Source organism: Ochotona curzoniae, unplaced genomic scaffold (genome assembly GCF_017591425.1).
Source record: "Ochotona curzoniae isolate NIBS_2020 unplaced genomic scaffold, NIBS_Ocur_1.0 contig_1071, whole genome shotgun sequence".
Classification (NCBI taxonomy): domain Eukaryota; kingdom Metazoa; phylum Chordata; class Mammalia; order Lagomorpha; family Ochotonidae; genus Ochotona; species Ochotona curzoniae.
In genome coordinates this window covers 7,781,157-7,808,177 of record NW_024464939.1, presented here as the reverse complement: position 1 = coordinate 7,808,177, position 27,021 = coordinate 7,781,157, and the positions used below count along the sequence as shown (strand labels likewise).

General features: G+C 42.0%; 2 protein-coding genes across 3 annotated transcripts in view; one reads left to right on the top strand and one right to left on the bottom strand.

Annotated features, from left to right (window-relative positions):
- E2F5 (E2F transcription factor 5) overlaps positions 1 to 22,300 on the top strand; it is a 27,631-nt gene extending 5,331 nt beyond the window's left edge. Inside the window, exons 2-8 of one of the 2 annotated variants that reach the window (XM_040993717.1) lie at positions 12,054 to 12,163; positions 12,920 to 13,081; positions 15,503 to 15,546; positions 16,678 to 16,742; positions 18,916 to 19,186; positions 20,658 to 20,702; positions 21,555 to 22,300. In XM_040993717.1, coding sequence (XP_040849651.1) covers positions 12,054 to 12,163; positions 12,920 to 13,081; positions 15,503 to 15,546; positions 16,678 to 16,742; positions 18,916 to 19,186; positions 20,658 to 20,702; positions 21,555 to 21,664 — 807 coding nt within the window. In that variant the 3' untranslated portion in view covers positions 21,665 to 22,300. Of the gene's footprint in view, positions 1 to 12,053; positions 12,164 to 12,919; positions 13,082 to 15,502; positions 15,547 to 16,677; positions 16,743 to 18,915; positions 19,187 to 20,654; positions 20,703 to 21,554 lie in introns of both variants that reach the window. The other variant, XM_040993706.1, reaches the window with a different exon arrangement.
- On the bottom strand, positions 22,299 to 27,021 carry RBIS (ribosomal biogenesis factor). The gene is made up of 4 exons (XM_040993733.1): positions 26,911 to 27,021; positions 25,201 to 25,317; positions 22,687 to 22,803; positions 22,299 to 22,434 (listed from the first exon to the last, which is right to left on the bottom strand). The coding sequence occupies exons 1-4, from the start codon at positions 27,007 to 27,009 to the stop codon at positions 22,363 to 22,365; spliced, it is 405 nt and encodes a 134-aa protein (XP_040849667.1). The 5' UTR covers positions 27,010 to 27,021; the 3' UTR covers positions 22,299 to 22,362.

The following is a 27,021-nucleotide window of genomic DNA, read 5'->3' as shown; positions in this document are numbered from 1 at the left end:
GATACTTCAAATGGAAAATATAAAACTGTAGAGACAAATACCGGTGATTGCTGTGGCAGGAAATAAATAAGGATAGAGGATTTTCAGGGTAGCGAAACTGTTCTCTCTTGGACACGTGTCATCAAACGTTTGTCAGAGCCCACAGAATGGACACCAGCAAGAGTGAAGCCTAGTGTTGGGCTGTGTACTGTGGCTGAATCAGGTGTGAGCGTAGGTTCATTGAGTCTGACATGCTGAGGTGGGTGTTGACAATGGAAGAGGTTGTGTGCCTGTGAAAGCTATGTGGGAATTTCCTGCACTTAATTTTTCTGTGAACCTAAAGCTGCATTAAAATACAGTCTGTCAGTGATACCTATATAATGCTAATCTGAATGCATGTATTCCAGGGCTTAGTTATTAAATGCAATAGATTGAGCTCAATGGAAAAAAAAATACCGTACAACACTATTAAAAATCATTTCTAGTAGCTGCTACTAAAGAGGTGGCACTGTTATTAATCCAGGTAACAAAACGACAAAGGAGTTGTTATAGCTCCATTTTGCTAAGAAACTGAGGTTAAAAGAGGGTAAAAGATCTACCCAGTATATACTACAGGAAAAATAGGAGCTCAGTGTGAACCACCATGCTAAGCCAAAGAGGGACGTACTGCTGCAGTGCTGTCTTTAGTGTTCTTCTGAAAGAGAACGGGAGGAGGAAACTTGTCATTCTCATTTTCTAGCTTTCCAACAACATAATGTACTAATTCTGAACTTCTGATTCTCATCAGTGAGCAATGCTTTGAAACTTTTTAAAAATAAGGATTTATTTATTTTTACTTGAAAGGCAGAATTGGGCCCGGCGGCGTGGCCTAGCGGCTAAAGTCCTCACCTTGAACGCCCCGAGATCCCATATGGGCACCGGTTCTGATCCCGGCAGCTGCACTTTCCATCCAGCTCCCTGCTTGTGGCTTGGGAGGGCAGTTGGGGACGGCGCAGAGCCTTGGGACCCTGCACCCTTGTGGGATACCCGGAGGTTCCTGGATCCTGGCTTTGGATTGGCATAGCATCGGCCATTGCGCTCACTTGGGTAGTGAATCAGTGGACGGAGGATCTTCCTCTCTGTCTCTCCTCTCTGTATATCTGACTTTGTAATAAATAAATCTTTAAAAAAAAAAAAAAGAAAAAGGAAAGGCAGAATTATAGCATGGTCAATGTCCTTGAGCAATTTAGGAAGAATCTAGAGAAAGTTCCTGGAAGGCAGGGGTGGCATAAAAGGCTAATTCTCCTCCTGTAGTACTGGCATTCCATTATGGGCGCCACTTGCTGTCTCAGCTGCTCCGCTTCGATGCAGCTGTCTGCTCTGGCCTGGGAAAGCAGCGAAGGATGCTGCCAAGCCTTGGTCTCCTCTATCCTCATGGGAACCTTGGGTAAAGCTCCTGGCTCCCAGTTTCAGATTGGCTGAGCCATTCAGGGAGTGAACCAGTGGTTGGAAAATCTTTATCTGTCTCATCTCTCTCTGTAATTCTGACTTTCAAGCAAAATAAAAATATATATATATTTTAAGGTTTATGGAAAAACGTGAATTATGAGAATACTCATACATTTCTATTTTTTGTCACCAAAATTAACTCCATATTTGACTTGTTTTCCTGTGACCTTTCAGAGTACTGTCAGTCTGAGCCTCAGTTTCCTCATTTGTAAAGTGAGAAAAGTTACTACAGAACTGCTACCCCGAAATGGCTAAAGTCCTCGCCTTGTATGTGCTGGGATCCCATATAGGTGTCGGTTTTAATTCCAGTGGCCCCACTTCCCATCCAGCTCCCTGCGTGCGGTTTGGGAAGGTGGTCAAGGACGGCCCAAAGCCTTGGGACCCTGTACCCGCATGGGAAACCCAGAAGAAGCTCCTGGCTCCTGGTTTTGGATCAGTTCAGCTCCAGCCATTGCAGCCACTTGGGAAGTAAATTATCGGATGGAAGATCTTCCTCTCTGTCTCTCCTTCTCTCTGTATATCTGAATTTCCAATAAAAATAAAATAAATCTTAGGGAAAAAAGAAACTGCTAAAACGTATTTTTGTCTCAAAGCACGTATAGTACTTGGTACATAGTAAATGTATGTTAGATAAACAGTAGTTAACAGGGAAGATCAATATTGGGGATTCTGTATACACTGATTTAGCAGATTCAAAAAATGTGTGATGATATTGATTTTTGTTCAACTTCATAAAACTAATCACATTGATTTCTCATCTGCTCTTTGTAATATTTGACTGCTATTGTAATTTTCAGGTTATTATTTATTTCACTTTATTTGAAAGGCAGAAAGGCAGGCTGAGACCTGCCATTTGGTGCCATTAGTCCTCAAATGCTCCAAAGTGCCGTGACTGCAGGGCAGCTGCGCAGAACTTGGTGTGGGTCTCCCATACGCGTTGCAGGGACCCAAGTACTTGCCATCGCCTGTTGCCTCCAAGGGTGCGCTTTAAAAGGAAGCTGGATCTCCCATCCAATACTAACCAGGCCCGACCCTGCTTAGCTTCCGAGATCAGACGAGATCGGGCGCGTTCAGGGTGGTATGGCCGTAGACCATAGATTGTGCGGTAGCTTAAATACTGACGCTTCTCCAAAGGCCTATGTGTTTGTGTTTTAAGACTTGGTTCCCAGAGTCCAAAACGCAGCGACATGTTTTCACTTTCTAAGTTAAGAATATTGACTACAACCAATTACTTAGAGATTTACCTATTACTAGTATATTCTTGAGGATACAGGGTCCAAGTGTCATAAAACCATGCTTATCCAATTGGATTTCACCCCATCACTGTGTTTTCAGACAAGGTGAAGATTTTATCATTATTAATAACATTTCCTACTGCAAGATATGCAACCATTTTGGTTGGAAAATTTTCCAGAATGGGCCATAGCTGTACTTATCCTCTTAAACTGAGAATACTGAATGCGTTTTACTGTTTCAGTAACTCAAGATATTCATAAATTTCACACAGTTTTCCTAGTTACATAGACACTTTATCAGATATCTCTTTTCTTTGGAATACTTTCTGGTGACTTGAATAAGACAGTTAAAGTTTCTCTTTAAAAGTGTATGCACTGTTTATTCAAAATAAGAATCAGGGAAAAACCATAAAGCCTATGTATTGCAAAACACTGAGTATAGAAGCGGGTAGTTTGCAGCAGCTAAACCACTGAAGGCTTTACAAGACATTCCTTTGGGGTACGGCTTTGAGAGAGTTGAAATGCTTATTATGTAGTTGGAGCTGCTTCTGGAAGGAGCCTTTGTGTCTTTCAACTGCTTTTTTTTTTTTAATTCTTTGGTATTTAATTTCCTTGTTGATTTTATGGTTCCTGTAGACTCAGTGAATGCACACTGTGGCCTCTTCAGGATCTCTTTGGGTCCCCACCTTAAGTAATCTCCTTTTTCCCACACTTGTGTTTTACAACACTTGTGTCATTTTTTAAAACCTCATAAAGTGTTGGCTACAATCCTAAAACCTTATGTGTGTGTGTATTTATTTTCTTCTTTTTCTAATAAATCGACAAGTAGAAATGAGAACCATTGTATATGCTCCATAGGAAACCTTCAGTGGCCAGTGTTAGTTGAATTACTCTGTGCAGCCACATAATTTGGAACGTTCGGTTGTGTACTGAATTTATCTGAAATGTTTAAAAATCGCGTAAGTCCATCTGAAACTGTTTTGCCACAAATTAATTTCATGAATTTAAAATTAGCATTAACTCCTACCTAGATTACTAATCAATTTTCTAAGGCTGTTTCCTGTAAAACAGGAAGAACTCCTGCTTTAAAAAGTTGTTTGAGCACTTGATGATATCTTAAGATCCTATTACATATTTATCCTAATTATCACCTTATAAAAAGTTCTTACTGTGGATTGAAATCTAACATGCTACCTACTAATTACCATTCGCAGTGTTTCACATTGGGTAATCATTAGCCCAAGCTTTACCATGGAGTAGATCAACACAACACTTCATGGCACATTTGTAGATGAGCTTACTCAAGTATTTTGTTAGCTAATTTTGAAACCTCTCAATGCATTTTTTTTGTTCATTTTGAAGGGCAGAGTTAGAGATGGAGACAGAGATCCCTTATCTTAATTCCCCAAGTGGCCACAACTGCCAGAGCTTGGCTTGTCTGAAGCTGGGAGCCAGAACTTCTGGATCTCCCACATGGGTGCAGGATCCCAAGGCTTTGGGCCAGTCTTCACTGCTTTCCCAGTCAGTAAGCAGGGAACTGGATCAGAATTGAAGGAGCTGGGACTCTAACCCGTGCCCGTATGGGATGCCAGATTACAGGTGGATGACAAGCATGCTACATCACAGTGCCAGCTCCGTAATTTTAAAAACTTTAAAGCGGAGACCGATCTCTATTTGCTGGTTTACTCCCCAAACGCTTGCAGCTGCCAGAACTGGGTTCGGGCAAAGCCAGGAACTGAAACTCCCAGGAGGGGAACAGCAGCTCAACTGCTTGAGCCATCACTGTTGCCTCCCATGGTTCCTTTTAGCAGGAAGATGGAATGAGAATTAGAGCCAGTACTTGAACCCCAGTGTAGTGATATGTTAGGAAGGCATTTTAACCACCTGGCCAGTTGCCCACCTTTGTGTTTTGCTTTTTCCATCCTTGTGAAATTGTCTTACAGGCAATTGTGGTAGCTTACAATGGACTCCTTCCACTTGCAGCTAATTGGTTTTATGTGTTTCTGTTGCACGTGTTTGATTTTAGGTCCTGAACCTCCTCGTTCTATTTTTTTTAAAGATTTATTTATTTTTATTGGAAAGTCAGATTTTCATAGAGGAGATAACAAAGAGGAAGATCTTCCATCCACTGATTCACTCTCCAAGTGGCCATAATGGCCAGAGCTGAGCTGATCTGAAGCTAGGAACCATGAGTTTCTTCTGGGTCTCCCTCACGGGTAAAGGGTCCCAAGGCTTTGGGCCATCCTTGACTGCTTTCCCAGGCTCCAAGCAGAGAGCTGGATGGAAAGTGGAGCAGCCGGGAGACAAACTGGCGCCCATGTGGGATCCTGGTGTATGCGAGGCAAGGACTTTAGCCATTAGGCTACCTTGCAGGGCCCCGCTGTAATGTTGAGTTCAGACTTATGGTCCCAGAAGAGAGTAAGACAGCTGCTTTGCAGATGGAGAACCTGAAAGTCAGTGCTGCTTAGAACCTGGTGTCTACTGTTGGCCTTTTGGAACACAGTGGCCTGCTCTGTCAGAACATCACCCCTGAACAACTGAGACTCAGCTAGTCCTAACTTAGATAAACTGCTGCGTTATCTCTTCCCTTTCTTCAGAGCACTGGGTTTTACTGGATTTGTTTGTTGAAGTAAAGGGGTGAGGCTTTGTGGTTCTTCATACTGTCTCTTTGCTGCCCTGGTTTTCTTGTCCACCTCTTAAAAGCATCGTATGCCTTAACTTTGTCCCATCTGTTTGTAGAATTTAATATTGGGAGGGGAGAATTGTTTCTTTCAGATGGTTATTTTTATTTATTTGTGACAGTTAAATTCATATAATAGAATTAAATGCTTCCTTTACAACTATACAGATCAAGTCCTGTTAGAGTAGCTGTCACTCTCTTAAATAAACTTGACACAATACATGCACATGTGCATCTGTTTCACAGCTACATTGGCAGGCAAATAAAATAGGAAGGCCCTTACCCCTTGTCTCTTGTGCATACCCCTCCAGGCTGATCAAAAGCGCACAAGGATGTTGATGGGTTCCACTTTAAATCCATGATCACCAACCTGAAAGTGTTAGCAGTGTTGCCCAGCATTCTTTCCCCGCTGTCTGCTCTCTAGCTCCTATACATAAATATTTCACACCTTGTCTGTTCAACCATCAGTCATTTCCATCACCAGCCCACTCCCCACTTCAGTAGTGATGAGAAAATATAAAGCAGCCATAAGGAACTATCTGACTTCTCTTCCTACTTTATCTTCTGTTGCGCCTGTATCTGTACTTGGATATCAGTACTGTTAATATCGATGGCCAGTTCCTTAGCTTCTCTGGTTTCTATCCCCTGGCATGTGATTTTTAGCAGTTTTTCCTTTTCTGCCATGTTTTTAAAAACCTCTATCTGTACAAGAGTGAAACTACAACAGCAAAAAAACTTCCGGGATACTCCTCGTACTCCTCAATACCCTGCAAACACTGCTGAGTTTCCTCATTCCTCTTTGAAGTCTTTCCGAAGAGCTGTCCACTTGGCTTTGTTCTCCTCTTTCTTGAAATGTCTCCGTTAAGACTTTGGTCTACATCCCTCCACCAGAAGAGCTGTGGTCAGGATCTCGAGGGATCTTCCCAAGACAAATTCACTGATCCTGGTTTTTTGTTTGTTTTTAAATTTATTTATTTTTGTTAGAAAGATTTACAGAGAGAAGGACAGTTAGAAAACTCTCCATCTGCTGGTTCACTCCCCAAATGGTCTCAGTGGCCAGAGCTGATCTGAGCTGAGCTGATCTGAAGCCAGGTGCTAGGAAATTCTTCCAGGTCTCCCATTTGGGTACAGGGTTCCAAGGATTTGGGCCATCCTCTGCTGTTTTCTTAGGCCACAAGCAGTAAGCTGAGTGGGAAGTGGCGCAGTCAGGCCATGAACCAGTTGCCAATGTAGGATGCCTCACTTGGAGGTGGAGGATTAGCCATTTGGGCCATTGCACTGGCCCTACACCTTCTTAAATTTGTCTCCACAAATGGTCACATCAGGTAGGGCTGTGCAGGGCCTAAGCTAGACCTGAGTCTCCCACAAGGGCGGAAGAAATCAAGTACTTGGGTCAGATGCTGCCTCCCAAACAGATTAGCAGGAAGTTGAACTGGGTTTGGAGATGGACTTGATCCCAGGGATTCTGATATGGGATGAAGGCTTCCCATGCCACTGGTTAGTTCACTGTACCTTACCCTGTGCCCTCAATGGTCAGTTCTGGTGACTTGCCCTAACGGCAGTGCATGGTATGGTTTTTCTTAGACTTTGCTCCTTTGAATGCCAAAACGCCACCCTTCTTCTGCTACTTCTGTGCATGAAGCTCCTCTATTCATTGATTGTCAATAATGACTGTCGGGCCCAGCGCGGTGGTGCAGTGGTTAAGGTCCTCGCCTTGCACGCCCAGGACCCCATATGGGCGCCGGTTCTATCCCGGCAGCCCTGCTTCCCTTCCAGCTCCATGCCTGTGGTCCGGGAAAGCAGTCGAGGACGGCCCAAAGCTTTGGGACCCTGCACCCGTGTGGGAGACCCGGAAGAGGCTCCTGGCTTCAGATCGGTATAGCATTGGCCGTTGCAGTCACTTGGGGAGTGAATCAGTGGACGGAAGATCTTCCTCTCTGTCTCTCCTCTCTGTATATCCACCTTTCCCATAAAAATAAAATAAATCTTTAAAAAAAAATAATGACTGTCAATGAATCCCTGCTCGTTCCTTACCTCTCAGGTGAATCAGGGAGTTCTGTCTTGTGGCCTACAATGTCTGTTCTCTGATGACTACTGAATTTCTGCCACACATGAGGGCCTCATCCCTATTTCACACACTTGCCTATGCAGTAGTCTTGATTTCTTCCCTTCAGTATCAGAAAAATGTGCAGGGTCAAGTTCCTGATTTCCAGTGGCTCACCCCATTCAACCTGTAATAGTCCCTGTTGTGATTGGTCAACTCAAAGGACTGTGGAATCACCCTGGACTCCTCTCTGTCAGGGCCTGCCGCTTGCTGACCTTCAAAAATTTACTCAGAATTTATCATTTCTCAGTACCATTGTCAGTACCCCTCCATCCAAGCCACTGCCATGATTTTGTGGGTTTCTGCCATTGCCTTCTCACTGGCCTTCTTTCTTCCACTTCAGTCTTAGAAGAATTTTCTCTATACATTAGCAAGAGAACTGTTAAAAATATGAACACCAGGGCTGGTGGAGGCTCACAGGCTAATGTTCCATCCTTTTTGGATACCAGTTTTGGTCCTGACTACATTTCCAGTTCAGCTCCCTGTTTATATGCCAGGAAAGCAGTGCAGCATGGATCAAAGCCTTGGGCCTCTGCACCCATGTAGGAGACCCTGAGGAAGTTCCTGCCTTTAGATTATTAGCTCAATTCCAGCCATTGTGGCTATTTGGAGTGTGAACCAGTGGATGGAAGACCTCTCTCTAGCTCTTCTTCTCTCTGTAAATCTGCCTTTCCTATAAAAATAAATAAATCTTTAATAAAACATCTGAAGTCCAGTCATCCATAGGCTCAAAAATCTTTCAGGGACTTTTAATTGATGGGAACAAAAGCTGGTGTCTTTTCCACAACCCTCAAGGTCCTAGTTATCTCTCTGACCTTATTATCTTTTTCTTCCCTAGGCCCCTCAACAGTTTTCTTCTCGTTGTCTTGGGCCCCACTGGCCTGCATGGCCTTCCTTAGGGAACTGTCGGGATTCACTGTTAAGAACCTTTGTATTGGATGGCCCTTTTGTTCAGAATCTGCTTCTACCTGATGTTTAGAGGAGTCACTTGATCCTTTCAGTTCAAATAACACATTGTGAAAGGGCTCTGCTCTGAACATCCTGCTTAACATAGTCGCATTCATCTTACCTCTAAACATAATTATTTGCAAAATAACTGTGTTTCTGTCTTTGAGGACAGGACTTTGTTGCTGTTGTACCCATAAGGCTCAGAACCAAGCCTTGAAAGAAGTATGTGTTACATGAATTGGTGAAGATGATGGAGGTGGTGGCAGTGGTGGGGATTCATGACTTCATTTTAATATAGTTGAAAATCTCAGGTTATTTAATAAAGCTTAAAGACTCACACATTTTGTTAAAGGATTTATTTATTTTTGAAAGAGAATTTCAGAGAGAGAAGGAGAGAGACCGTCCGTTTGCTGGTGTGACAGCCAGTCATTACAAATTGGCGGGAGTAAGGCTAGATCTTCTGAAACAGTTTTGGGACATGTCCATAAGCTGACCTTTGCCATAATCTTGGGTTCTTGGACAGCCCTGAGACGGGAGGGAAAGTGCTCATCACAAGATGGTATCTCATTCCAGAATGAGATCTTGCTTTTCTTTTATGGCTCAGTCAAGAAACTGATTGCCCCAAATTGGTTTCTATACGTGGAATTGAAGGACCTGTTTGCCTGGTTCTGTTGTTCCCTACTAGGCGGGATGCAGCTCTTACTGATTGGATAGTTTAAAGTGCATGATGCTTAAACTGGATATCTGTTCCACACCACTACAGCTGATTGCATAATTTGTATTGTGCACTGATGTAACAGTTGATTGACTGATTTGTATCCTGTGCCAGTGCTCTCAGTTAAGTGGATGATTGCTGCTTAAGAACCCCTGAACAAGGTTGATTGGGGCTGCTGCCCTCCTCCATGTGTAATGGAATGGGACGGTCTGCTGGCTGGTGAATAGACTCTTCGAGCTTTCAAGAGTCTGCCTCTGACTGATTTCTGGGATAGATTTGGTCAACGCGCAACATTAGCTCATTCCCCAAATGGCTGCACATGGCTGGAGTTGGGCCAGTGCAGAAGCAGGAGCTTCATCTAGGTCTCCCAAGTGGGTGCAAGGAACCAAGCTCTTGAGCCATTCTCCACTGCTTTCCCAGGCACATTTGCAGGAAGCTGGATCAGAAGTGGAGCTGCTGGGACTCAAATCTGCTTACAGATGGGATGCCAGTGCTGCAGGTGGAGGCTTAATCTGTATGCCTAACACCAGCCCAGAAAACTCCAAGGTTTTTAAAATAGCACATAAATCGAGTAGTCGGGCCCGGCTGCGTGGCCTAGCGGCTGAAGTCCTCACCTTGAGCACGCTGGGATCCCATATGGGCGCTGGTTCTAATCCCAGCAGCTCCACTTCTCATCCAGCTCTCTGCTTGTGGCCTGGGAAAGCAGTCAAGGACGGCCCAAAGCCTTGGGATCATGCAACCATGTGGGATACCCGGAGGAAGTTCCTGGTTCCTGGCTTCGGATTGGCATAACATTGGCTGTTGGGCTCACTTGATCTTCTCTGTCTCTCCTCTTTTCTGTATATCTGACTTTCCAATAAATACATAAATCTTTAAAAACAAACAAAAAACCAAAAAACAGAGTAGTCAATGTACTTACAAACTGAAATCTTTTCCAGGATCCTCTTTCAACCTCTATTTGATGATGAACTGTTACTAGCCCACATTTAAGTATTAACTGTGTAGCACACATTGTACTAAGAGTATCCAGCCTAATCCCACAGTTCACCTTTTCGGTATATGTTATCATTCTGTGTTATAAAAGAAATAAAAGAAACTTGATGAGTTTAAGGGACCAGCTGAATGTAGGAAGTAGTGCTGGAATCTAATCTTTATTTGACCAGCTCCAGAACCTAACTTCTCAGCAGTGATGCAGCTGCTAAAAGCCTCATGGGGATTCTCTTTAAGGGATTTGATCTATTTATATTGGTCATTTATGTTTATGTGCTTAAATATAAATCATGTGTCACTGAATTCAAGAATATAATGTTGTGACTGGTAAGCAGTAATAAGCCTAAGTCAGAGACTTAAAAGATTTTGAGCCAAAGGTTCAATGTCATGGTACTTTGCGTGATGATGTAGGACAACGCTGGCAGTGTAGTTTGTGTAAGCATGTTGGAATAGCAAAGCCAGTGGGTTGTTGCTGTGTTGTGAATGTTTTTATGTGTAAGTAAGTAGATACAGGAACACAAGGCTTGGAAGAAGGAAGAGCCGGAGTTGTTTACAGTCCCTCAGGGGTGTTCAGCAGGTGGTGAGGCGCTTGGTGCCTGGGAAAGGCAGATCAGACTTGCTAACTTGCTGCTTTGGCTGTTGGGAGGAGCTCCTTTTGTATAAAAGTCTTGAGGCCCTGGGAGGCCTCATTACCAATCCTGTGAAGTTAAAACTCTGCTCATTAATTTAGATAATGTGCGGACAAGTTGTCAGCATCACAAATGTGTTTTCCGTGGCTACAATTAACCTTAAACTGTAGGTCCACATTCAAGATAGGTCATTGTTAACTAATCTATTCTGAAAAAAATTTGTAGGGTGGTGAGTTTTTACTGGGGAACAAATGTAAGAAATGTGAGTGAAAACTAATTAGAGGAACTTATATTCCTGGAATTTGTTCATAATGTGACAGTTTGTAGTGTCTTTGTTGATTTTACTTGATATGCATGAATTTCCATGCAACAGTTACTAGTACAATTTTGTTCTATGAATTTTTAATTATTTTTATTTATTTATTTGAAAGTCGGAGGGAGGAAGAGAGAGAGAGATCCTCTCATTTTTACTTCCTGCAAATGCCTGCAAAGAGCCAGGGCTGGGCCAGGACAAAGCCAGGAGCCCAGAACTCTCAGGGTGCCCGCCTGGCAGCAACGACCCGTGTACTTGAACCATCACCTGCTGTTTCCCAGGATATGCACTGCAGGAAGCTGCATAGGAAGGGGAGTGGCGAACTGATATGGGATGTTGGTATTCCACGCACTTTCTTCAGTTTTGTGCTGCGATGCCTGCCCCTGTACTCTTGAGTTTTGGGTTTTTGTTGTTGTTCTTGTGGTTGCTTTTTATGCTTTATCTTGGTATGGCTTGATTCATTGCTGTTTTCATTGAGTTTTAAAAATGTAGTTATTTCAAAGTATTACAAAAAGGTATATAATAAAGAATTTCTCTCCCAAGGATCCTACTTGCCAAAAAAAGCCAATTCCGAAGGAAACATTTTTTTTAGGTTTCAAAAAGTAAGGACTGCTGTCATTAGGTGAGAATATAAACAGAGAACTCAGATAGGAAGCGACACGGGTAGAAATCATTAGCTCTTCCTCCAGCATAGTTCCTAAGGTGCCATGCATTATTCTTGTTGTGTTCTTTTATTTTTGTGAGCTTTGTGTCATGACCTTCACTTTTCTTTCCCATTCTAACATCTGCTACCTTTTAAATGGAATAATTTCTTTGGTAGTTGCAATGTTCTGAACATACCCAGCTATTGTTCTCAAGCAACTGACGGGGTCAAATTTGGAATTGGGCATCCATGCTGTGAGCTTAATAATCAACCCTTTTTGATTTTAAAATATGATTTGTTTTTTATGTTTGCTTTATTTTCCTAAGCAGGCTGCAGATACTCTGGCTGTCAGGCAAAAAAGAAGAATTTACGATATAACCAATGTCTTAGAAGGAATTGATCTCATTGAAAAAAAGTCAAAAAATAGTATCCAGTGGAAGTAAGTTACAATTCAGCATGCAATTCTAAAACATTGTTTTTCCCCATGATTTTTCTAACATTTGCCCTTTAGATCCTATATCTCAGCCTCTCCTTGTTGTTTGGACCCTGTATCCATCAGCCCTGGCTGAAGTGCCCCCTTGTTCTCTGCTGTCTGTTACACTCTTAGGGTAGGGAACACATCTGATTTTCTCCCTCAGGTTACTCCTTTGGCAAACATTAATGCTGCTTTGAATTGTAACTTCTCTGAATGAATCGTCACCCAACTAAAAAACTCCTGCCACTAAGGACTGTATTGCACATAGAATTGTGTACCTTTAAATTCCTGAGTGGAGTAATTAATGTTTTAACTGTTGCATGATTGTCTATTTGGATGTGTTCAGTTGTCCTCTTTTTATTATTATTATTCTTTTAGCTGAAATTTCAACAAAATGTTAAATGCAGTGCTGTATTTCATGAGGTTGCCAGTTTTGACTGTGTAGCTTTGACATCTTTTTGGCACCTGCATCACCAGCCTGGTCTCCCAGGTGACGGAAAATGCTCTGGAGCCACTGTGAACTTTTTTTGTAATTCATTTGTTCTTGTCAATATATTTTATAAGCAAATATTTTCATAAAGATCATGTTTAAATTTTCTGAGAATTTTAATCTTGAGTTTTAGAAAAGTGTAAAGATTTCATTTCATACTACTGTCTTATAGAAAAATTAAGTGATATAAAGATCTGATTTGGGAATATCAATTTTTACATGTTTTTAAGAGGTGTCGGTGCTGGCTGTAATACTAAAGAAGTCATAGATAGATTGAAATTTCTTAAGACTGAAATTGAAGATTTAGAACTGAAGGAAAGAGAACTTGATCAGCAGAAGTTATGGCTCCAGCAAAGCATCAAAAATGTGATGGACGACTCCATTAATAATAGATATCCTTTCAAATAATTAACACATGTACATATAGCGATCTGTATGCTTATAATATAACTTTTAGTCTGAAACCCAGTTACTTTATTCAAATGGTTCTAGAGTTAAGTTTTGTAAGTAAATATAACATTTCAGTTTTTATTTTATTTTTATTTTAGATGATGTTAACATAGTTGATCACAGTGGGATGAATCAAGGGTTAGGGAAAAGTGGGGTATGATAATTGTTTCCAAATTTTCTATTTCTCCTAATTGTTTTTCAGTGTTGGGGGGGGAGGATAAGAGGAGAAGCCATACCTAGCCTCCCAGCCACCCCAGTACTACCCAGGGATGGGGAATATTTTAATTTTGTTAATACTTCTCTAGTGAGTTAGGCCAATAGTTTGAAGATTTTACCTGTTTATCCATTAATTCCCAGGTTTCATTTGCAGGGGAAAAAGATCAGGTAACTAATCTATTCTTTGATAAAATGAAATATGCTAACTGAAGTGCTTAGAAGGGTCATGAACATTAGAACTCTTAAGAGTGACATCTTTTTAAATACTAATGTTCAGTGTTCTAAAGTGGTAAAAATTTATCAACTTTCAAGGTTTTCAAAAATTAATTTTGATCTGATGAGGCAACACTCTGGAGTCTAGTCAGTCCCAGGTCCTTTTGCTCGGTCCTGGCCTGCAGATAGCTTCCTGTGGCAGGCAGGAATCCCAGGTTTGCATATCTATCATATTGTGTTAACACTAAAAATCTTTGAATTTCTTCTAAACCACTTTGTCTTTTAGATACTTGAAATTCTCCTGGCTTGTGACTTGACTTCCACTCTTAGGAAAACTTCAGCCACATTTTCACTTATACCCATTTTAAACTATACATGGTTTTCTTTTTCATATTGTCATGGATTTGGTGAATAAGTTCCTGGTCGCTTTCTAGAAATAGAACAAATTCTTGATGGTTTGAGAACTATGCATGTTTTCTTTTTCTTTTCCTTAAGGATTTAATTATTTCTACTGGAAAGGCAGATCTACAGAGAAAAGGATCTTCCATCCACTGGTTTACTCCCTAAATAGCTGCGGCGGCCAGAGCTGAGCCAATTCGAAGCCAGGAGCCAGGAGCCTCTTTGCGGGTCTCCCACATGGGTGCAGGGTCCCAAGGCTTTGGGCCGTCCTCCACCGTTTTCCCAGGCCACAAGCAGGGAGCTGGATGGGAAGTAAAGCAGTCAGGACAGGAAATGGCGCCTCCCTGACATCCTGGTGCTTAAAGGGGAAGGATCTGTCAATCGAGTCATTGTGCTGGGCCCCATGTAGGTTTTCAAGCTGTGCCCTGTAGGGCCCTGAGATTCAAAGACCACTGAACCTAGTTGATCTTAGACTCTGGTGTTCAGGTTTACAGGATTCTGGCCATTCCCAGTTCCTCAAACCATAGTGGTATATTACACAGATACACACACACACACACACATGCACACACAAACACGGTACTTTAAGAGCTCCTGGAAATATGGGATTAAAAGATGTTTATTTTGGTGCAAAAAATGGAAAATCATACCCAAGTTTTTATAACATGTATTTTTCATTAGTTTTTTGGAAATCCTTCAGGAATGTTATACATGCACACAGACATGCACGTGTGTATATATACTACATACTTGATTATCTGTAAATTTTTTGAAAGCCTGAAGGGACCTTTCTGGAGGAGGGCAGTTCTTGGAGAGTATCAAAGGCTCAGTGTGGAGCACACCTTGGGTACTTTGACAGAGTTTTCCAGGGCCACAGCCCCCTCTGAATTTGACACCCCAGGAAGCAGTATTCTCTCTGCCTTCATTGCCAGGCCAGATACCAGAGGTTCCTCCTACAGCTTGGAATCGACCCAATTACTCTAATTCTTAAGTGTTCCCCCTTTAATTCCTTGCTTATGTGAAAACTCCACTTGGGTTTTGACTTAATGCGTTCTCTTCCTTCTGTCTCTTGCCTTCGACCGTGCTGGAGTGTCTCCAACACGTGCCTGTGTGACGGAGACATACCTGCTGTCTCCAGGACCTGAGTAATGTTTTCCTCTTGGTCTCCGGTTGTAGCTGACCTGGACTGAGTGTCTCATAAAACATCATAATGACACAAGATGTTCAGTGTAGGCTTTTACTCTGCACTCCTGTGTATGGCCCCTTATCCATTTCCTTCTCTCAGAAGCCCCTGCCTCCAGAAGGAATGCACTATTCTCGCTCCCAACGGTCTGCAGGTGCCACAGTGATCAGAATTGGAGCAAAGGGAGTCTGATTGCTTCTGCTTTTCTAAACTGAAGACTTCCTGCCTAATTTGATCATGTATGGCAACCCCTTCAAACATTTGGCTATTTGGTTATTTTAGCCTTCATATATATTCATTTAAATGTTTAAGCCTTGATACAAATGCTGTTCCTTAACTCTTATGGCAGTACATTTTCCTATGTAACTCATGAAGACATCTGTAATTGCTTTAATGGTAAGTACTGTTAGACTTTTTCTTACGTGTTTTCTTGGGCCAACCTATTAACTGTAGAGGGATTTAGAATTGGCACATTTACCCAGCCTCTGTCAGCATGTAAAGAGTTGGAGACATTTTTCTCACTCTTCAGTGTTGTGTGTTGATTGTTACATTTGTTTGTGTTTTCATGACAACTGCTTTTAACAGCTTTTCATGATGTCACCTCAATTGGCAGGCATACGTTGAGTGTGGGAGGGGAGAGAAAGCGAGAGGGCAGAGGGGAAGGGAAATTAGAGCTGGACTGAATTGAGTTTCACACTCAGTGACCACTGCGCGTGTGCTGGCCCTCCGGGGATCCTGAAGGAGCAAGGACCTAGGTTGCTGCTTTCCATAACCAAAAATTTCTCCCAATCCTAGTCCAGCCTCTTCATTTTTCTTCTCTTGAAGTGACAATGTTATGTATTAATTAAAAAAATGGGGGATAGTAAATTCTGATAACATTAGTAAAGTCAAAAATACGTAAAAAAAAACTAGTAAAAGTTTACATATATTTATATTTAATTGTATGTTCTACCAAAAGGACAGCCCTGTGTATTAAACACCACCCCCCCAAAAATACCAAGAGCTCTTGTCAAGTGCAGACTGACTTTTCATGTTAGCCTATGTTAGAAATACACGTTAACTTACTGTTTTATTTTCCCATAATTCCCAAGCTTTCTGAGGATGTTGGGAAATTTCTGTTACCTTGTTAACTTGGACTTCAAGAATATATTCCCGTGCCTTCAAGATTTCATTGTCTTACTTAGCTCTAGTGTCCTAACTAATTTAAGTAGTTTAAATATTTCAAGTAAATGTTATTATTAAACTGAAGTGAAAAATCACTTAACAGATCACAGCTTTTATAGGAGGCAGATATAAAAGCAAAACTATTCTGAACTGTTTTTGTGAATGAAAACAGTAGAGCTAACACTGAATGTTTACCGTGTTCTAAGAGGTACTAAAGTTAAGTTATCTCATTTAATTGCCATTTTGCAGAATTTAAAACCAAAGCTAAGTTCATCTACCCTGGTTTTTAAACCTAGGCATTCTGTTTCCAGAACATTACTCTTGCCATGTTTCTCCATATTTTTTATTTATGTTTTTGACCAGGTGATACACTTTTGGCTATTCAGGCACCTTCTGGTACACAGCTGGAAGTACCTATTCCAGAGATGGTAGGTATTCTGTGATTGGTGTAAGCAGTTTTGAATTACTGCACATTACTTCTTCGAAAGTTTTACTATTGGATTTTTTATATCTTCTGTACTTTAGAAGTGACTAAGCACATCATTCGATGTTTTCATTACAAGTAGTTTTTGTTTTGTTTCATTGGAAAGCTAGAATTACAGAGAGGGAGAAACAGAGGGATATTGCATTTGCTGGTTCACTAAGGGCCAGGGTTATACCAGGCTGAAGCCAGACACCAGGAACTTCATCCAGGTCTCCCATGTGGATGCAGGGGCCCAAGTATTTGGGCTGCCCTCCCACTGCTTTTCCAGGCATGCTAGGCTGGAACTGGATGGGAAGTGGAACAGCAGGGATTCCAACAAGCACCCATATGGAATGCTGGATGTAGAGGCTATGGATCATCCTACTATTCCACAATACTGTCACCACGTTTTTGTTGTCTAATTTGACTTTATTGCAGCCAGAGGATATCGGGGAGAAATAATGGCATTTGTAATAATATTTTAGCTTTCATTTTTTTTTAATATTTTCTTTTTTATTGGAAAGGCAGCTTTAATAGAGACAAAGATCTTCCATCTGCTGGTTCACTATCCAAGTGGCCACAATGGCCTGAACTTAGCCCATCAGAAGCCAGGAGCCTTTTCTGGGTCTCCCATGTGGGTGCAAGGTCCCAAGGCTTTAGGGCATCCTCTGCTGCTTTCCTAGGCCTCACACAGGGAGCTGGATGTGAAGTGAACAACTGAGACATGACTGGTGCCCATATGGGATCTCTGTGTGAAAAGTGAGGATTTAACCACTGATTCATCCCATCAGGCCCTGCAATAATCTTTCAAAATCAATTAAGGGTCTGGTGTAGTAGCCTAGATGGCCCAAAGCCCTGGGATCCTGCTCCCATGTGAGAGACCCGGAAGAAGCTCCTGGTGTTGAATGGGTTCAGCTCCAGCGAGGAGTTAGCCAGCAGATGGAAGATCTTTGTCTCTCCTTCTCTGTGTAAAACCTGTCTTTCCAATCAAAAATAAAATAAATCTTTTTTTTTTTAAAGATTTATTTTATTTTGATTGGAAAGGCGGATATACAGAGAGGAGAGACGGAGAGGAAGATCTTCCGTCCGATGATTCACTCCCCAAGTGAGCGCAACGGGGTGATGCTATACAGGGCTGAAGCCAGGAGCCTCTTCAGGGTCTCCCACGCGGGTGCAGGGTCCCAAAGCTTTGGGCCATCCTCGACTGCTTTCCCAGGCCACAGGCAGGGAGCTGGAAGGGAAGCGGGGCTGCTGGGATTAGAACCGGCGCCCATATGGGATCCCGGACGTGCAAGGCGAGGACCTTTAACCACTTGCGCCACTGCGCCGGGCCCAATAAATCTTTTTTAAAAAATCAATTAAAATGACTACATGTATAACTTACAAAAAATCCTGACTGAGGAAAAAGGTTCAACGTAGAAGAATTGTGAGGCTGGCACAATAGCACAGTTGACTAATCCTCTGTCTGCAAGTGCTCGTTTGGGTCTCTGCACCCACACTGGAGACCCAAAGAAGCTCCTGGCTTTGGATCAACTCAGCTCTGGCCATTGCGGTCATTTAGAGTGAACCAGTGGATGGGAGATCCTTGTGTCTCTGCATCTCCTTCCCTCTGTATATCTGTCTTTCTAACGAGTTAATCTCAAGAACCTTTCACTAATTTTTTGCTATATGTTTCATGATTTGTCTTCAGATTCAACTTTTCCAAAACTGAAAGTTCTAACCCACCCTTGCTCCCCCCAAAAAAGGAGTCCAAAAAGATAACTATATTATTTGACCTTTCACCTCATTTTATTAGTTTGTGTTTAAGCATTTATATTATATATATTAGTTTAAATATATATTACATATATTAGTTTAAATATTTATATTACATATATTAGTTTAAAACCTTGGGATGGAAATTACTTTCTTTTATGCTTAAATCTTTGTAGCCAAAAAATCAGTTATACTTGCACTCACAGAATGGAAACAAGTTGTACTTTCCTACTTTTGGTCTCTACCCTTCTATTTTGACTTTGTGATTTTGTGAATTTGGTTAGTCTTTAATAAAAGCTTTTTTTTTGTCTTGTTTCCAGTGTTTTGAAGTAGCTAGAAATGTTAATATTAATTCATAATGTTTATGCCCAATAACTTCAAAGGGTCAGAATGGTCAAAAGAAGTACCAGATCAATCTAAAGAGTCACTCAGGACCTATCCACGTGCTGCTGATAAATAAAGAGTCCAGTTCCGCGAAGCCCGTGGTGTTTCCCATTCCCCCACCTGATGACCTCACACAGCCTTCATCTCAGTCCTCCTCCACTCCAGCGACCCCACAGAAACCCCCTGGGGCCGCTCACCAAGTGCCTGAGCAGCCTGCCTCTGAAAGAAGTCCGCATCTCCAGCAGACACCTGCTACAGACATACCTTCAGGTAGGTTCCAGGCCTGTGCCAAAACTTAGGGGAAAATACGAAGTGTGTTAAAATGAACTGGGAAGTCTTCCTGAATCTGTCATGTTACCCAACACAGGAGACAAAATAGTAAGAGAAGTCAAAAATATCTAGTCAGATAAGATGACATAGCTGAGACTGTTAACAGTGAATACTGAGCAAGGGAGAGATGGCTATGCAAAAGGTGACTGCTTCTCTTTGGATTCTGTTTCTGGGGCTAAGTAAGTCAGATTTGTTGTTTTTTCTTTATTATTTAGATATATCAGCTTTTATCTGTGGTTCACTTGGTGAGGATCTTATATTTCTTAAGTATAGGATAAGAAATTGAAATTATAACTACCTTCACAAAACAGCATTAAAAATAAATATAGCACATGTGGACTTAGGCCTCTTTTTTGACTATTAACCTCTTTGCTGAGAAACTTAGTTTGTGAGTGGACAAATGGTTGCAGCTCCCGATCATTTAGGATATCTTGCTTTCTTAATTATTTCATCTGCAAAGTGACAAAAATGGGGAAGGTGGACAGATAGCCAAAACACTAAAAGCTGGGCAGTAGGAGTAGGAACCATAACTGCCAAATTCATAAAGGTTTCCTTGGCATGTGTTTCTTCCGGTTCTGGTGGGCAGGTATTTAGCTAGCAACTCTTGATTGCAAACAAGGAGCATGCTAGTCCCTCAGTGCTGAAAGGTGGATGGTGTTAATGTAGATGACACAGTGCAGGTGGTTAATAACTGTAAGGTACATAGTCCTCATTCTTTACCTATGGGGTGTGTTTCCTTGCTGCTCCGCTGGCAGTTCAGTAGTTAACCACTTAACGAGAACTGAGCAGTTAGCTTCCGTACATGATTTTATGTTTGGAAACTGAGGAAAGTAACCAGTAACCTGGAGGCAGATTTGAGAAGGCTGGAGTATCAAACTAATGAGTTAGGATATCAGCCACTAATCCGGTGAAAATTTCTGAGCAGGGAAATAGAGCAATTAGAACTGTACGAGCAGAAGAACAAAATGAATTAGGACAGAAGATGCTTTTGGCTGTAGGAAGTAGAGATCAGAGTGAGTGGAAACTGAATATTTGATGTTTACAGTTACGCAACTGTGGGAAAGCAACGGAGGGATGACAGAGCATATTGAGAAATAACTTTTTAGGCAAAATAAGTAATATTTAATGTGTGTGATCTGGAGAGAAAGGTAATAGGAATGGAAAAGGATGTAGTTTTAAGATTTGGAGACCGGGAAAATTAGACCCTACGCTTTCTGACAGTGAGCTTCTTGGCAACGAGGATTGGTCTAAGTCTTGAGTTTGAAAGCTTAAGTAATGCCAGTAACATTCATGAAAATGATCTTTCCAGAATGTTGTAGTTAACTTTACATGGCAGTCAAGCTGCCAGTGTTTCAGTACTAAAATATGTAAACAGAAATGTAACTAAATTTTATATTTCTACTTTCAGTAGGATCTATTAGTGGAGATATCATTGATGAGTTAATGTCTTCTGATGGTAAGTAATTTACAATTGTACTTACTTGATGTGTACAATGTTGTTTTCCTAGAAGTCACAGGTGACATAATTTGACACTGTATTTTTTAATTGCTTTACTATGATGATTCATGAAAAAATACCTTAAAAAATACCTTACAGTAAATAATACTCATGCTTCAGAATTTATTTTTTCTGCATTTCAAGGAGAAAGAATCCATGAGGGGCTACTTATCGCCTTTAGTTAATAAACTTCAAATGTAGTCCCAAAGAGTACAGTAAGATAATATGTCTAAATGAGTAGATCTGAAACCCACTTTTGTGAAGACTCACACCGTGGCATATTTCAGACTGCCACTGTGAAATCACAAAACTTCTAACTTTAGCCATGTCAGTTTCCAATCTGAAAAAAATTCTTAAAGTAACTACTATCTGAGTAATTTGTCTCTGAGCTTCACTTTGCTGTTGCTTCTTGGATTCAGAGTCCTGGTTCTGCTAACAAATGAAGCAGAGACCAGCAAGTGTAATAGGAGTTAAATTAGGTACAGTAACCACTTAGGGATTTGCCATTTATGGAAATTAGCAGACTTCGGAAATCTAGTGCATACTTCGGTTTTCAAAGGACAGACTTGTTGGTTAGTGTTTTAAAATCATGAATACTGCAGTGACAAATTCAGCCACGCTAGGATCAATCATCAGTGTACATATTACTTTAAGCAAATCTTTTAAATCACACATAAAACAAGTCATTAATTTGATCATTTCTTGGTATGTCGCAACTTAATTTGGGTTGATTCATTTGAGCATATTTTATGTTAGAATAGGATTACCCATATAGAAACTATCTTTAATATTGAATTTGTTTATTTACAGTGTTTCCACTCTTGCGGCTTTCTCCTACCCCAGCAGATGACTACAACTTTAATTTAGATGACAATGAAGGAGTGTGTGACCTGTTTGATGTCCAGATACTAAACTACTAGAATTCATGGAAACTTGGGACTCTTATCTACCTCTAACTGTGTAACATTTAGACTTCTTAATAACCTAAGTATTTAATGAATGTAACACCTTTTTAGTTCACTGATTCTGAAGTATTCTTCCCTAATACTTTTCTTTTACTTCACAAAACTTCAACCATGAAAACAAAGAGCTTTACTATTCAACCTTACCCCCATAGGATCCCCGTGTGATTCTCTGGGATTTCAGTGCTTTTTTTTTTTAATCTGTATTTTTGTTTTTTGGTCTTTTTTTAAACCAATTCTAGATCTTTGTTTTCTTCCTATGAGAGGAAAGTTAAAACAGACTTCAGGTCTCTGAAAGCAAACAAGAAAGTTGGCCAAAGGCCCTACACTTGTTTATCTTGTATGGTTACTGCCATGACTGTCTGTACTTCTGTGTCTTTCAGGCCAGACATTCACTGCCACTTATAAGTGAAGGATGTAAGTGAGGATTTCTAACTGTTTCAGTGAACAGATTTTGTGAAGTGCCTTCTGTTTTAGCACTTTAAGTTTATCTGACATTCCACTTTCCTAGGTTTTAGGAAAGAGCTGTTTATGTAGTTTGTTTTTAAAATGTGCCAATGCCTGTACATTAACAAGATTTTTAAAAATAAAATTGTATAAAATATTTAATTTATTGATTTTTTTGGGGGGGGGAATTACATTACATCACCACTGCATTACAACTGAGCCATTAATCTTGTAGCTTCATCAACATTTACAGGTTCATTTTCATGACTCTGCTGAGGAATCTGAAGGAAGAAAAGTATTATATTAAATAACAAAATGATTTGCTTAAATTACCCAACTTAATCTAGTCTGTCATGTCTTTGGAAGCAGAATACTACTCAGACTCATAGTTTTAGAGTCTAAGCATGACTAAATGTGCTGCACATACCATAGAAGCAAGTATACTGAAAGCCAACAATTAAAATTTATACTCAGTGTATAAGCTTTGGGAATTTGTAGATTAGCCATAAGGTAAGCAGATGGTTGCAACTTACCAGCTCTTTCTGTAGAGGTTCCAGAGAAAGGCCCTTTGCGAAGTGTGCAAGTTCCTTTTGAATATTTATAAAAGCTTTATTCACTCTGTTCACTTTGTCTTCATTCACAATGTTTATCTTTAGAAAAAGAAAAAAGACATTAATCCCCCAAATAAAATATGTTCAACTCTTATCTTAGATCTAAACTCCAAATTCATGCTGAAGTTGCTACAGTTATGTGAGGGAATTTTAATTAAAAACAAAAAAAACTTTACTGTTTTAGAAATTACATTTATGGGCTGTGCTGGTTCACTTCCCAGATGGCCATAATAGCCAGGGCTGGACCAGGTGAATTCAGTAGCTTCAAATTCCATGCGAGTCTCCCCCATGGGTGGCAGGACTGTAGACTGACAGCACAGCAACCAGAACAACCAGAACTTGAACCCGCACTCATGCGATGCTGGCATCACAGGTGGTCAATTAACCAACTGAGCCACAGCACTGCCCTCTACACTGCTTTCTGAGACAAGTACTTGACAGGCTTTTCCAACAAGGATGCCCATTCACACAAGAGCAGACGCTATCAAAATGAAATAATGTGCCTAAGTATACCAGACTTTGCCTCTGTTCAACGTCTCTGCCCTTGACTCTTCCCTCTGCCTAGAAGACTGCTGCTTCCAACAGTTCTTAGCTCTTCACAGTGCTGGGACTTGGCTTCAGTGTTGACTTCATTTGAAAACAGTCCTGTATGACACTGTCCTCAGTTCCCTCATATCCTGCCAATACTTTGTTTCCTACCTCGCTAAGTGCAAAGTCATAAAGCTCCATCAAGAAGCTTAACCCAGGTCCCGGCGGCGTGGCTTAGTAGCTGGAGTCCTCACTTTGTGAGAGTCAGGATCCCATATGGGCACCAGTTCTAATCCCAGCAGCTTCACTTCCCATCCAGCTCCCTGCATGTGGCCTGTGAAAGCAGTTGAGGACGGCCCAGAGCACTGGGACCCTGCACCCGCGTGGGAGACCTGAAAGAGGCTCCTGGCCCCTAACTGGCTCAGTTCCAACTGCTGTGGCCACTTGGGGAGTGAATCAATGGACGGAATATCCTCCTCCTCTCTATCTCTCTGACTTTCAAATAAAAATGAAATAAATATTAAAAAAGAAAAGTGTTAAACTTGCTATAGCAAGCCTTACACATTTGCATTTGGGAGCAGACAACCAGCATGGTTAGGGTGCTGCCTGGGATGCCCACATCCCAGGAGGAGTGCCTCAGTTCAAGTATGGCTCCATTTGTAGCTCCTACTAAAATGCAATCAGGGAGACAAGTCGGCTAGGCCAAGGAACTGGGTCCTTGTGACCAGGCAGGAGACCTGGGCCGAGTTACGAGGTCCTAGGTTTGTCCTAACCTAGCCATGGCTGCTGTGCACATTTGAAGAGTCAACAAAAGATCACTTCCTTTCCCTTGAACTTTTTAAAAGATTATTTTTATTGCAGAATCAGCTATACAAAGAGGAATATCTTCTGTCTGCTGATTCACTCACCAAGCGGCCACAATGGCTGGAGCTGAACCAATCTGAAGCCAGGAGCCAAGAGCTCTTCTGGGTCTCCCATGCGGGTACAGGGCCCCAAGGCTTTAGGCCATCCTTGACTACTTTCTCAGGCCATAAGCAGGGAGCTGGATGGAAAGTGGGGCTGCCAGGATTAGAACCGGTGCCAATATGGAATCCCGCCGCATGGCGAGGACGTTAGCCACTAGGCTATTGTGCCCAGCCTGCGTCTCTAGAACTTTTTAATTAAGAACTTTTTTCTTACATATTTATGGGAGATTTTGTTTCATTTCTTTAAAACAAATTGTTAAAATATCTTGAGTTTTAGAAAAGACTAAGAACTGTTGTATTACTTAGCTTTTTTATTTACTTTTATTGGAAAGGCAGATTTACAGAAAGAAGAGGCAAACAGCTGTAACAGCCAGAGCTAAGCTGATCCAAAGCCAGGAGACAGAACCTTTTTCCTGGTCTCCAACAGGGGTGCAGGGGCCCAAGCACCTGGACCATTCTGGGCTGCTTTCCCAAGCCATAAGCAGGAAGTTTTATCAAGAGGAGCAGCCAGGACACAAACCAGTGCTCATCTGGGATGCTGGCCCAAGAAGAGGCCCCAGTTTCAAACAAAAGCATCCATTTATTCAGTTGCTTGAAGAGTAGGCTTTCCGGGTTCAGTGCGGTAGCCTAGTGGCTAAAGTTCTTGCCTTGAATGCACTGGGATGCCATAGGAGCACAGGTTGATGTCCTGGCTGCTCTGTTCCCATCCCAGCTCCTTGCTTTGTGGCCTGGGAAAGCAGCTCCCCTGGGGGAGACCCCTAAGAATTTCCTGGCTCCAGATTGGCTCAGTTCAGACAGTTGCCACTTTGTGGAGTGTACCAGTAGATGGAAAATCATCTCTGCCTTTCTCCCTTTCTGGAAAATCTCACTTTCCAATTTCAAGAAATCTTTAAGTTCGCTTTGCCTGTAACCAATGAACACAGAATGCTGAACTCATACGTACCTTCTTAAGGCTGGTAGTAACTGGTTTTGCTTTATTTTTAGCTTTGAAGTTATTTTGGCTGGCTATGTGAAATACATTCCTGCACTTCTGTCCTCTTAATTTGTTCTTGGCCATTGTCTAGGAAAGAAGAAAAAACTCAGTTAAAAAGTTGGCTGCATGTACTACTAGGTTTCCTACACTTTGCAAGCCATTGGGTGTACCCCATCAGGATATGTGGGCTGAATTCCTTAACAGCTTCACAATCGTTTCTTTCTGCAGCATCTGATAGTATGTTCCTTCCGTCCCTCTGTGCTCCTCTGTATTACTAGTGTATTCTAGTTCCTAGCACAGTTTAGCAACTAGCTACTAATTCATGCTCCTTTTTCTCTGCTGTGCACCATCAAAACCAGTCCTTAATCCTACAGTTCTTCCACCCTCATCTTGTGAGGCTGTCCCCAATGTATCTGCCATACAGAAAACAGGATGGCTTACTGCCGCGAACCCTTTACCTCCACTGGGTTAATCCGCGGGTTGGCGAATCTGCAAGTTTTATTGGAGCAAACTCTTTGGTTTTGTGTTGTCTGGCTATGTTTTTTTGTTTGTTGCTACAACTAAAGCTTGGAAAGTGTTAAACAGTTCCTGCCTGGCCCTTAACTGTTCACTCCTGCTGTCAGCTGTCTCCTCGGTGGCTGTTTGCCGTGCACTGGGTGAAATCTGTTACAGAGCTTGGTGGCTTCTCTGAACGCATAAGGGACAACACGCTGTGTTCTTAGGTACCCTACATCTAACTTAACATCTGTCAGATACCTCCAGTTACTTGCCTGTGACATGGCAGTAGCCAAGCTGTTTTTAAAAGGTTTATTTTGAGAAAGATATGCAGAGAGAAGGGGACATGGCAGAGATCCATCTATTAGTTCACTCCCCAAATGGCCACAGCCACCCGAGGCTCTGCCAGGAGGCAGGATTATTCACCTTCGAGTCTCCCACGTGTGTGAGGAGCGCCCGCTGCCCTCCGCTGCTTTCCCAGGCACATTGGCAAGCAGTCGGATGGATGGCAGAGCAGCCCAAACTCCACCGGCGCCGCAGGTAGAGGCCTAGCCTGCAATACCACCCTACCCCACCGCAGCAGCCCCAAGACAACCAGCCACCTCTTTTTCTTGGGACCTTCTGCTCTCATTGTGTTTCTTGACTGAAACATATCCTGTTTCAAAGTAGCCTCAGAAATATATGGAACTAACAGCAATACTCTGAGCCCTAACATTTATTATAGAAAATGAAGCAACAACATGTACAGAAAATACATGATTAGGACAGAAACATAAGCTACAAATAAAAACTTGTATTAGCTTAAGTGCCAGTCGCTTATCTAGCATTCATTCCTCACTGTTGGCTGTGGTAAACAAATGACAGAAAACAGACTTTGATATGGGACTCAAGACATAACTAGGCGTTCCAGGCAGCGCACCAGGAACCCCCTACTTGGAGAGGCAGGGAAATTCTGGGACAGAGCACGTGCACAGTGACCCTCGAGTGCACTGCCCCACCCGGGGTGCCGGCCAAGGGATGAATGCCAGCAAGTACCAGGGTGTCGGCCTGGGCCTTAGGTAAGCCTCGGGGTCCAGCAAGGCCACGCGGCACGCCAGAACCAGGCTTCCGGGCCACAACGGCACCAACTCCGCGCCCACCACAGGAACCCTCACACCGACCCCCGGGAAAAACCCCTCACCAGACCTTCAGTTCCAGCCGGCGGCAGCTCGAGTTCCAGAGACACCAACTGCACTTGCACCGTCCAGGAAGTTCCGGGGAGGGACCTGCTGGCGAGCTCGGCATGGCGGCGTGGTC